The sequence below is a fragment of the Lissotriton helveticus genome, chromosome 6 (genome assembly GCF_964261635.1).
Source record: "Lissotriton helveticus chromosome 6, aLisHel1.1, whole genome shotgun sequence".
Taxonomy (NCBI): domain Eukaryota; kingdom Metazoa; phylum Chordata; class Amphibia; order Caudata; family Salamandridae; genus Lissotriton; species Lissotriton helveticus.
Genome location: NC_136067.1, coordinates 1,656,323,880 through 1,656,336,172, shown reverse-complemented (window position 1 = coordinate 1,656,336,172; position 12,293 = coordinate 1,656,323,880). Strand labels below are relative to the sequence as shown.

Genomic DNA, 12,293 nt, shown 5'->3' with positions numbered 1-12,293 from the left:
TAGAGGGCAGTTTGGTGTTTTACAGCAGAGCGAGTGTTAAGAAGAAGAGCGGAGGCAGAAGGGTAACCGGGGGAAGCACAAGAGAGGGGAAGTGTAGGAGAAGTTAGAGAAGGGGGAGTGAGTGATGCTGGACCAGAGGGAGGAGAAACATAAAGACCATGCGAGGATAAGTGTTCAACTGTGGAGGGAGAGAGAGGGATAGAGACAGAGAGAGAAGACAAATGAGAAGAGGAATACACCAAGGGACGGGCAGGGTCGGTGGCCCCTGGTCCCGGCCCGTCGCGGACGGGCGCAGACGGGCTTGCCTTAGGCGCGCCTTTGGCGCGCAAACGGCGCGCCCGCTGCGCCCGTCCGCTGCGCGAACGGTGAAGACACATGTTAAATAGTGAGGGAGGAAGGCGAGATCAGGGGGGTGTGGCCAAGAAGTGGGCGTGGCCGGGGGGCGGCCACTGAAGGCGGGAAGCGAGTGGGAGAGATGCCGCTGCAGGGTCCAACTCGGCTGCGCGGGAGGGAGGGAGCGAGGGCAAGGTCCCTGAGCAGGTGAGGAGAAGGTGGGTTTAAGAAGCGCACTCAAGCGCTGTAAAATCAAAAGAATCAGGGCTGAAATGAGATTGCAACTAAAAGCTCCCGCGGATGGCAGGGAGTGATCCTGATGTGAGTCAGCTCGTATTCAGCTGCTAAGTAGCGTCCCGGGGGGCGTGGCCAAGAAGTGGGCGTGGCCGGGGGGGCGGCCGCTGAAGGCGGGAAGCGAGTGGGAGAGATGCCGCTGCAGCGTCCAACTCGGCTGCGCGGGAGGGAGGGAGCGAGGGCAAGGTCCCTGAGCAGGTGAGGAGAAGGTGGGTTTAAGAAGCGCACTCAAGCGCTGTAAAATCAAAAGAATCAGGGCTGAAATGAGATTGCAACTAAAAGCTCCCGCGGATGGCAGGGAGTGATCCTGATGTGAGTCAGCTCGTATTCAGCTGCTAAGTAGCGTCCCGGGGGGCGTGGCCAAGAAGTGGGCGTGGCCGGGGGGGCGGCCGCTGAAGGCGGGAAGCGAGTGGGAGAGATGCCGCTGCAGCGTCCAACTCGGCTGCGCGGGAGGGAGGGAGCGAGGGCAAGGTCCCTGAGCAGGTGAGGAGAAGGTGGGTTTAAGAAGCGCACTCAAGCGCTGTAAAATCAAAAGAATCAGGGCTGAAATGAGATTGCAACTAAAAGCTCCCGCGGATGGCAGGGAGTGATCCTGATGTGAGTCAGCTCGTATTCAGCTGCTAAGTAGCGTCCCGGGGGGCGTGGCCAAGAAGTGGGCGTGGCCGGGGGGCGGCCGCTGAAGGCGGGAAGCGAGTGGGAGAGATGCCGCTGCAGCGTCCAACTCGGCTGCGCGGGAGGGAGGGAGCGAGGGCAAGGTCCCTGAGCAGGTGAGGAGAAGGTGGGTTTAAGAAGCGCACTCAAGCGCTGTAAAATCAAAAGAATCAGGGCTGAAATGAGATTGCAACTAAAAGCTCCCGCGGATGGCAGGGAGTGATCCTGATGTGAGTCAGCTCGTATTCAGCTGCTAAGTAGCGTCCCGGGAGCGTGGCCTAGAAGTGGGCGTGGCCGGGGGGGCGGCCGCTGAAGGCGGGAAGCGAGTGGGAGAGATGCCGCTGCAGCGTCCAACTCGGCTGCGCGGGAGGGAGGGAGCGAGGGCAAGGTGTTATGTGGTTTCTGTTGTCTTAGCGCAGGGACACTCCTGGGATAAATATCAGATAACATAACATACCGGCGATTTCATACACCTGAGCAACCGTATGTGCTGGGCTGGCTGCAAGCTCCTAGCAGCTCCTCATCACCCTACAGTAAAAGTAAAAGCTAATTACAAACATGCAAAACAGTTCCTCTTTTCCTCTTTTTCTTCTCCCACCTTTTTGGCATATTCAACTGTCTGATGTGGCAGTCCTTTACTATGACTAGGCTCCTTCACTATGTCACTATGGCACCAGCATTCCTGGCTTTCGGTTCACTCTCCTTGACTTTGTCCATTTATGCATGTTCACCAATCATCACCACTGAAAACACGAGGCTGGAGTCTATTGGTATACAAAGTTACGTTTGTTTCCTATATGCTACTGTCTGTAAGGATGATCAGCCATCAACTGACCCATCTCTTTCAGGGCAAATAGGTCTTTTATACCGCTGGGCATTTCCCCGGTGGGCTAGGGCCCTTAATTGCCAGTTTTCCAAGCCTGGTGCATTTGTCACTTTCCCCAGGATGCTGCGGTTACTTGTAGTAGGCATGGGGAGGCTTCAAGCGATAGGGAAAGATGGGGAGGCAGGATGTAGAGAGAAATCAATCAGAAAAGGAAAGGAGAAAGAGAGAGAATGGATGTATTGACAGAGAGAGATAGCTCGAGGAGTCCAAGGGAGCAGAGCTGGTTAGAACGGTAAACAACCATTACTTAGCAACTTTTACTTTGCTATTCTTTTACTTAGCACCTTTTACTTCGCATAGTCCATTACTACGCATGCTTTTACTTAGCATGCCTTTACTTCACATATGCCGTTACTTCGCATATGCCGTTACTTCACAGGAGAAGAGTGGATACATGGTTGAAGGTGAAGAGAGGGACCACGAGGAGAGAGAGGTAAGTGGGGAAGTGTAGTTAGGGTAGTGTTGTAGTGTATGTGTAGTGTAGGGTGTAGTGTTTTAGTGTAGTTATGGTAGTGTTGTAGTGTATGTGTAGTGTAGGGTGTAGTGTTTTAGGGTTTAGGGTAGTGTTGTAGTGTATGTGTAGTGTTGGGTAGTGTTTTAGGGTTTAGGGTAGTGTTGTAGTGTATGTGTAGTTTAGGGTAGTGTTTTAGGGTTTAGGGAATTGTTGTAGTGTATGTGTAGTGTAGGGGGTAGTGTTGTAGGGTTTAGGGTAGTGCTGTAGTGTATGTGTAGTGTAGGGTAGTGTTTTAAGGTTTAGGGTACTGTTGTAGTGTATGTGTAGTGTAGGGTGTAGTGTTTTAGTGTAGTTATGGTAGTGTTGTAGTGTATGTGTAGTGTAGGGTGTATTGTTTTAGGGTTTAGGGTAGTGTTGTAGTGTATGTGTAGTGTTGGGTAGTGTTTTAGGGTTTAGGGTAGTGATGTAGTGTATGTGTAGTGTAGGGGGTAGTGTTTTAGGGTTTAGGGTAGTGTCGTAGTGTATGTGTAGTGTAGGGGGTAGTGTTTTAGGGTTTAGGGTACTGTTGTAGTGTATGTGTAGTGTAGGGGGTAGTGTTTTAGGGTTTAGGATAGTGCTGTAGTGTATGTGTAGTGTAGGGTAGTGTTTTAAGGTTTAGGGTACTGTTGTAGTGTAAGTGTAGTGTAGGGTGTAGTGTTTTAGTGTAGTTATGGTAGTGTTGTAGTGTATGTGTAGTGTAGGGTGTAGTGTTTTAGGGTTTAGGGTAGTGTTGTAGTGTATGTGTAGTGTTGGGTAGTGTTTTAGGGTTTAGGGTAGTGTTGTAGTGTATGTGTAGTTTAGGGTAGTGTTTTAGGGTTTAGGGAATTGTTGTAGTGTATGTGTAGTGTAGGGGGTAGTGTTGTAGGGTTTAGGGTAGTGCTGTAGTGTATGTGTAGTGTAGGGTAGTGTTTTAAGGTTTAGGGTACTGTTGTAGTGTATGTGTAGTGTAGGGTGTAGTGTTTTAGTGTAGTTATGGTAGTGTTGTAGTGTATGTGTAGTGTAGGGGGTAGTGTTTTAGGGTTTAGGGTAGTGTTGTGTATGTGTAGTGTAGGGGTAGTGTTTTAGGGTTTAGGGTAGTATTATAGTGTATGTGTAGTGTAGGGGGTAGTGTATTAGGGTTTAGGGTACTGTTGTAGTGAACGTGTAGTGTAGGGTAGTGTTTTAGGGTTTAGTGTAGTGTTGTAGTGTATGTGTAGTGTAGGGGGTAGTGTTTAAGGGTTTAGGGTAGTATTGTAGTGTATGTGTAGTATGGGGAAGTGTTGTAGGGTTTAGGGTAGTGTTGTAGTGTACGTGTAGTGTAGGGTAGTGTTTTAGGGTTTAGGGTAGTGTTGTAGTGTATGTGTAGTGTAGGGGGTAGTGTTTTAGGGTAGTCTTGTAGTGTACGTGTAGTGTAGGGTAGTGTTGTAGTGTTTAGGGTAGTGTTGTAGTGTATGTGTAGTGTTTTAGGGTTTAGGGTAGTGTTGTAGTGTATGTGTAGTTTAGGGTAGTGTTTTAGGGTTTAGGGTAGTGTTGTAGTGTATGTGTTGTGTAGGGGGTAGTGTTTTAGGGTTTAGGGCAGTGTTGTAGTGTATGTGTAGTGTAGGGTAGTGTTTTAGGGTTAAGGGTAGTGTTGTAGTGTATGTGTAGTGTAGGGGGTAGTGTTTTAGGGTTTAGGGAATTGTTGTAGTGTATGTGTAGTGTAGGGGGTAGTGTTGTAGGGTTTAGGGTAGTGCTGTAGTGTATGTGTAGGGTAGTGTTTTAAGGTTTAGGGTACTGTTGTAGTGTGTGTAGTGTAGGGTGTAGTGTTTTAGTGTAGTTATGGTAGTGTTGTAGTGTATGTGTAGTGTAGGGTGTAGTGTTTTAGGGTTTAGGGTAGTGTTGTAGTGTATGTGTAGTGTTGGGTAGTGTTTTAGGGTTTAGGGTAGTGATGTAGTGTATGTGTAGTGTAGGGGGTAGTGTTTTAGCGTTTAGGGTAGTGTCATAGTGTATGTGTAGTGTAGGGGGTAGTGTTTTAGGGTTTAGGGTACTGTTGTAGTGTATGTGTAGTGTAGGGGGTAGTGTTTTAGGGTTTAGGGTAGTGTTGTGTACGTGTAGTGTAGGGTTAGTGTTTTAGGGTTTAGGGTAGTATTATAGTGTATGTGTAGTGTAGGGGTAGTGTATTAGGGTTTAGGGTACTGTTGTAGTGAACGTGTAGTGTAGGGTAGTGTTTTAGGGTTTAGTGTAGTGTTGTAGTGTATGTGTAGTGTAGGGGGTAGTGTTTAACGGTTTAGGGTAGTATTGTAGTGTATGTGTAGTATGGGGAAGTGTTTTAGGGTTTAGGGTAGTGTTGTAGTGTACGTGTAGTGTAGGGTAGTGTTTTAGGGTTTAGGGTAGTGTTGTAGTGCATGTGTAGTGTAGGGGGTAGTGTTTTAGGGTTTAGGGTAGTCTTGTAGGGTAGTGTTGTAGTGTTTAGGGTAGTGTTGTAGTGTATGTGTAGTGTTTTAGGGTTTAGGGTAGTGTTGTAGTGTATGTGTAGTTTAGGGTAGTGTTTTAGGGTTTAGGGTAGTGGTGTAGTGTATGTGTTGTGTAGGGGGTAGTGTGTTAGGGTTTAGGGTAGTGTTGTAGTGTATGTGTAGTGTAGGGTAGTGTTTTAGGGTTAAGAGTAGTGTTGTAGTGTATGTGTAGTGTAGGGGTAGTGTTTAGGGTTTAGGGAAGTGTTGTAGTGTATGTGTAGTGTAGGGGGTAGTGTTGTAGGGTTTAGGGTAGTGCTGTAGTGTATGTGTAGTGTAGGGTAGTGTTTTAAGGTTTAGGGTAGTGTTGTAGTGTATGTGTAGTGTAGGGTAGTGTTTTAGCGTTTAGTGTAGTGTTGTAGTGTATGTGTAGTGTAGGGGGTAGTGTTTTAGGGTTTCAGGGTAATGTTGTAGTGTATGTGTAGTGTAGAGTAGTGTTTTAGGGTTTAGGGTAGTGTTGTAGTGTATGTGTTGTGTAGGGGGTAGTGTTTTAGGGTAGTGTTGTAGTGTATGTGTAGTGTAGGGTAGTGTTTTAGGGTTAAGAGTAGTGTTGTAGTGTATGTGTAGTGTAGGGGGTAGTGTTTTAGGGTTTAGGGAAGTGTTGTAGTGTATGTGTAGTGTAGGGGGTAGTGTTGTATGGTTTAGGGTAGTGCTGTAGTGTATGTGTAGTGTAGGGTAATGTTTTAAGGTTTAGGGTAGTGTTGTAGTGTATGTGTAGTGTAGGGTAGTGTTTTAGCGTTTAGTGTAGTGTTGTAGTGTATGTGTAGTGTAGGGGTTAGTGTTTTAGGGTTTCAGGGTAATGTTGTAGTGTATGTGTAGTGTAGAGTAGTGTTTTAGGGTTAAGGGTAGTGTTGTAGTGTATGTGTAGTATAGGGGGTAGTGAATTAGGGTTTAGGGAAGTGTAGGGGGCGTGGAGGGTAGTGTTGGCGTGTAGGATAAAAAAAGAAAAAGAATCTGTATGCGTAGTAAAAACCTGCGAAGTAATGTACTGCTAAGTAATGCCACTTTAATGGTTTTCTAAGATTTTGCGAAGTAATGACATGCGTTTTAAAATACTGCTAATTAAAGGCATTTGCTAAGTAATGGCATGCTAAGTAACATCATTAATTCGGTTAGAACACTTTTGCCAGAGGTGTTTTGGTTCCCCAGTCTGGTCCTAATCACTTTCCGTAGTACTTTTGAGGCAGAACACTTGAATATACCATTATTCCTCTTGAACTAGATAACCTAGAACGTTAATCAGTTAGCTGGTGATGATCCTGAAAACTAACATGAATATCTATTGGTATTAGCCAAGTGTAGCAGCTTCTACCCCTGATATCTTCTCTGATACCCTTAACACTGCTTTTGCTGTGCTCGGTTTCATGGGCAATGAAGAAAGTGGATGGAATAAAAGGTAAATAGAGGCCTAGCCGCGCTATTACTTTGTGGGATTCCACTTCACCGTTCCTTTGTCCCTCAGCACCAAAATGGAGGCTGCTGAAGAAATGATGTAGGAACAGTCAACCCTGTGATGTCATTGTGGCACGAGGAATGTGTGAATTACTTCTGCTATGTGTGCATTTTGGTAAGGCAATATTCTTACGAACTAATTTCTAAAGTGGTGAACTGCCTTACACTTATTATATTACACCAGGAAGTTTCATCATCATTATTATTTGGTAAAGCAGAATAATTATATAAACAATGTAGACGCTTTATATTCACTGACACCGTTAATAATTGAGACAGTAGCCAGAACTAAAGGATTGTTTCGAGACTGATCACAATTTTTAATACTTAAAACTCAAGAGACAGACACATTTCTGAAGAATAAAACAACCATTTCTCACAAGCATAGTACTGTCTGCCTTCGTTTCTGTGCTCTTTTATTTCACACTAGTTGCGTAGCATAAAAGTAACTATTACGGTATAAAACACCACACGTACTGGACAATAAAGTTTGTGTCTAAGAAAACAAGACATTTTAGCGGCAGTGATAATATCAATATGTTTAGGTATCCGAAGTATCGAAAGCTGTGTTGAGAGCATCCTAGGGGGGACTGGTCACGTGGGAGTGCGGCCTTCACCCTCGCCGGTTGTCATTGAGCTTCTCTGCTATTTTCTGTAACTCCAAATCCATTGCGGCCAGATTCCGCAGCTCCTTTTCCTAGAGAGCACACGAAAAAACAGATATCCTTTTTAGACCATAGGGAAAGAGTTTCTGATGCGACATTTAATGTAGCTTTAAATAAGGAAAGTTTTTCAGTGCCCAACGATATGCACAATAGTAATACATCGAGGAGCTTGGTTGGCTAAAACAAATTTCACAGAGGAGCACCCCTTCCAGTAGCCTAATGGTGGGAAAATGCGAAAATGGGTACAGAAGCACAGATGGGCAATATATTGGAGGAAGGATACTTTTTGATGTAGCTCATTCTTCTCATAGTGGTTCCTTTCAATAATAAATCACAACTGGCTTCAAATCTTATAATTTTTTAAACTTAATGTAAAACATTTAAACATATATGCCTATACAAACAACACACTGGCATTACAATGTAATGCCTTTACCACACATCCATTACCACGCAATGCTTTTTACCACATATTGCCTTGAACCCCGGGCCGGGGAAGGCGTAGCCGGACCTGATCGGGGCCCAGGACAAATGCCGCAAGGCAGGAAGTCCTCCCCCTCTCGCGGAAGCCCGTGAAAAAGGGTTACCATTGGTCGCCCCAGGATAGGCTACGGCGCCCCCAATACGGGGGCGAGTCAACAAGTGGCTGGGGGGCTTAAATAAGGGCGCAGGGCCCTGGACAAACACATAACCCCCCCTTTGCCAGGATCCAAAGAATCCCACCCAACTACACCAAAATACCGTCTTGGGAGAGGTATTTGTTATGAAGCTCCCTAATTTCTTCATTTACTGCCGTAACCTCAGTAGCAAATACTTTCAGTTTTCCACTTTGATTCTATCAAGATGGCGCTCACACTTTTGGCATAAATTCTAAATGTTAGCTCTCTAGTTGCTCATTAGAACACTGTAGTAAAGCTGCTGATCATCAGGGAGTTAACTGGCAGTCTGCTGCTGGTGTTGAAAGTACGCGTTTCAGTTGGCAGGTCAGAATGTTTTAATGAAACAGAAGAGGAAGATATTTGAGAACTCACTTAAAATGTGTCCTAATTTTTCTTTCTAAAACACTAACCATAATTTCCATTACAAACTGAACCCCTTCATTTTGTTCCTTTCTAGAATAAATGTTTCACACTTAACCAGTTTGATTCAATCAACATGGCTTCAGGTGTGCTATCCTTTTGTCATAAATAAGATTGTTAGTGCTCTAGTTGTTCTTTAGAACACCGTGGGAGTCTGCAGTAGAACACAAAGGAGTGACGATTCTCAGAGGTTGCACTGCATAGAGAATTGTAATTTTATTAAAGACAAGGAGGCTAGCATTATGCATAAACCTTTTATTGCCACTTCCAAGCTGCAAGCATTTAAAGAATTCCAAAAAGAACTTTAACAACCAAACAATGAAATAGAACTTGCAGTCCAACAAATGCTCCCTGCCATTAATTTTCTTGCTCTTTTGTTCTGATGTCTTCATAATCCTACTTTCATCCTTTGACTGTACTCCAAATAAAATTTTCTGAAAGAAAACATATGTAAAATTGTGTTCTGTCTTTAATTATAGATTTTATTTTCAAATTGAAAACATATTAATATATTATTAGTCCACAAACCCTACAACACCCATGGTGGATGGGAGGGATAATGCTAGCCTCCCTGTCTTTAATAAATTCACGATTCTTTATTGAGTGCATCCTCTGAGAATCAACATTTTATGGCAAAACAGGAGACTAGCATTATGCATGTTCAAAGTTTTCAATTCTTTCACGAATGCATTTTTCATAGACCTTTTACTCTGATGTAGCGGCAAAATGGCTGAGTGGATTTTCATGATATCTATCAGGAATATAGATTATGGTGAGAAAGGGTCTTTTTTGTTATTTGATCTAATTTGGTTCAGTAGCTTTAAATTACGTGGCCCAAAACTTAGTGATATATTGGTCTGTGGTATAATAAGTACCTTTGTGGTATACTGCAGTACATGGAGATGATGAAACACAATATTGTTGGTTAATCAAGGCCCTTGCAAAATGAAAAGGTTGCCATTCTGTTTAGACCACACTTTCTATTTATGTGTTTTTTCATAAAAATATAACTTAGTACTGCTTGTGTGGCAGTTTAGGAAAGTCTGTAGAGGGAGAGAAAATTAGTTTTATTGATTTTATATATTTAAAAAAATATGTACGGAGTACCATAGTAATTTGGAGAAATTACCCAGAAAGTACTGTGGTACCTATTGAAATCTATTTTATTTTATATATGACAAAAGACATTCTATGAGACGCCACTTAACTATACAATACTCCACTCTACAACTCTTTGGACCCATCCCACTTAGGTTTCAGAGCCAACCACAGCACCAAAACAGTCCTGATTGCAGCAACAGACGACATCCAAGCCCTACTCGACAGAGGAGAATCAGCCACCCACATCCTCCTGGATCTTTCTGCAGCTTTCGACACCACCTCCCACCACACACTCATCAATCATTTATGCCAGATTGGAATCGCAGACAATGCGCTTAGATGGATGGCTTCCTTCCTCATGTTACGCACCCAGAGAGTCCACCCCCCCCTTTACCTCACAATCCCAGCACACAATCTGCGGAGTACCATAAGGCCCATCCCTCAGCCCCATCCTTTTAAACATCTACATGACTCCGCTCACTGACATCATCCGATTGCATAGCATCAACATTATCTCCTATTTGGATGACACTCAGCTCGCTCTCTCACTCTCAATGAATCCCGCCTTGACAAAGACCAACTTCCACAACTGCATGAAGAAAATCGCGGCATGGATAAAAGACAACTGCCTGAAACACAACACGGACAAAACAGAAGCTCAGATCTTCACAGACAAACTGCCCTATGGAACGACTCCTGGTGGCCGACAGAGCTTGGGCCCATACCCACGCCAAAAATCCACGCCTGTACCCTCGGCATCATACTGGACAGTGAACTCTCCATGAAATGACAGGCCATTGCCAATTGGCTCAGGCTGTTTCCACTGCTCTTTAAAATCTTCAGATAGCTCCCCATCAGCACAATGAAAATGGTGGCACAGGCTTCATCGCAAGCTGGCTCTACTATGGGAATGCACTCTATGCTGGCACCTCCACAGAGCTCCTGAAAACACTCCATACAACCTAGAACTCAACAGCCAGACTGATCCTCAACCTGCCCAAGAGAAAACACATAACCCATCACCTGAATGACCTCCACTGGCTTCCCTTCCAGAAGAGATGCTAGTTCAAGCTCCTTACCCACACATACAAACTCCTCCACAACTAAGGACCAGACTACATGAACCACTGCCTGATCTTCCACCAACCCTTCAGAAACCTCCACTCCGCACACCTCGCCCTTGCTCAGACACTATGTATCTGCCGCAGCCACTTTGGAGGATGCTCCTTCTCCCATCTAGCCATCAATGCCTGGAACACCCTCCCCCTTCACCTCCGCACTTCTCCCTCACTAAACCACTCCAGGGAGGGACTCAAGCCTTGGCTCTGGGACTGATACCTTTAGCACAGTGCCTGGATACCGCCTGGGTTGATTAGCCGCACTATAAAAATAATACTTGATTTATTGATTGACTCTCTACGCCACTCCAGTGTATGACTCTACTCTCCGACATGCCACTCCACTCTATACCACTCCACTCCACCCGCTCCACTCTCAAACACTCTACGACATGCCACTCTATGATATGCCACTCCACTCTACTCTACAACATGCCACTCTACTCTATGCCACTCCACTCAATGATACCCCACTGCATTCTACATCACTCCACTCAACGACATGCCACTCCACTCTGCAGCACTCTACTCTACTTTATGACCCACCACTCCCATCCCCTCTACTCTACCTCACACCACTCCTCTTTACACCACTCCACTCTACTCTACAACATGCCACTCGAATGTACACCACTCCACTGTACGCCACACCACTGTACACCCCTCCATTTTATGGCATTCCACGTCATTCCACTTTATGAAATACTACTCCATTCTACAACACACCACTCCACTGTACAACATTCCACTCCAGTCAGCGCTCCTCCACTCTTAGACATTCTGCTCCACTGAACTAGACACTATGACACTCCACTCCACTCGACTCTGTATCACACCACTCCACTCTACAACACTCCACTCTATGCCCCGCCACTCCACTCTTCGACAGTGTTCAACCCACTCTATGCTACTCCACTCTATGCTTCTTCACTCTGACACTGTACAAAATGCTACTCTTTGACACACCACTCCACTCTATTGTACAACATGTTACTCTATTGGGAAGGGGCTACCCGGTCTCCCCTCCCAAGCATATTTAGGCCTTGGGTACCCCATCCCCCATAGCTTTGTATTTTTTTAAAGAGAGGGGGGCCCCTCCCAAGCTCTTATCAGCCCAGTAGACCCCACCCCAGGCCCATTTATTTAAATAAAGGGAAGGGGGGGCACATGGGGCCTACCAATATTTTCATGGTGAGGGGGACATTGTTCCCCATCCATGAGCTGATCTTGGCCCTAGGAACCCCATCCCTGAGGCTTGGTGAAATTTTGTAGGGGGATGGTGTGAGGTGGCTCCCCTCCCAGGGCTGATTTAGTTCCAGGGAACCCCATCCCCTAGGGCTCGGAAACATGGTCAGGGGGAGGGGGCAATCAGCCCCCCTCCCCGGGCCGATTTCGGCCCCAGTGTCCCCATTTCCCCAGGGCCCAGCAACATTTTTAAGGAGCTGATTTCGGCCCTAGAGACCCCATTCCCCGGGATCTGCTTAATTTTTAGGGAAAGGGGCGTGCACTACCCCCCTCCTCAGGCCAAATTTGGCCACAGGGACCCCATCCCTGTCATCCTTTTTCAGGTAGAGGGGCACATGGCCCAGATTCCCCAGACCAACTTCAGCTCCGTGGACCCCAATCTGGGGACCGGTGTCATTATTAGGGGCATGGGGGCATGCAGTCTCCTTCCTCAGGCTGATCTTGGGCCCAGAGACCCCATTGTGTGTATCCTTGCTATATTTGCATGGAGAAGGGAGCATGTGCCCCC

At 45.7% G+C, this 12,293-nt stretch overlaps 1 protein-coding gene across 1 annotated transcript in view; it reads right to left on the bottom strand.

The window, feature by feature from the left end:
• Window positions 1-6,866: 6,866 nt before the first annotated feature.
• Window positions 6,867-12,293, bottom strand: part of CHGB (chromogranin B) — a 343,457-nt gene continuing 338,030 nt past the window's right edge. The window contains exon 5 of the mRNA XM_078649509.1: window positions 6,867-7,274. Within this exon, the coding sequence (XP_078505635.1) occupies window positions 7,191-7,274 (84 nt within the window). The 3' untranslated portion in view covers window positions 6,867-7,190. The remainder of the gene's footprint in view (window positions 7,275-12,293) is intronic.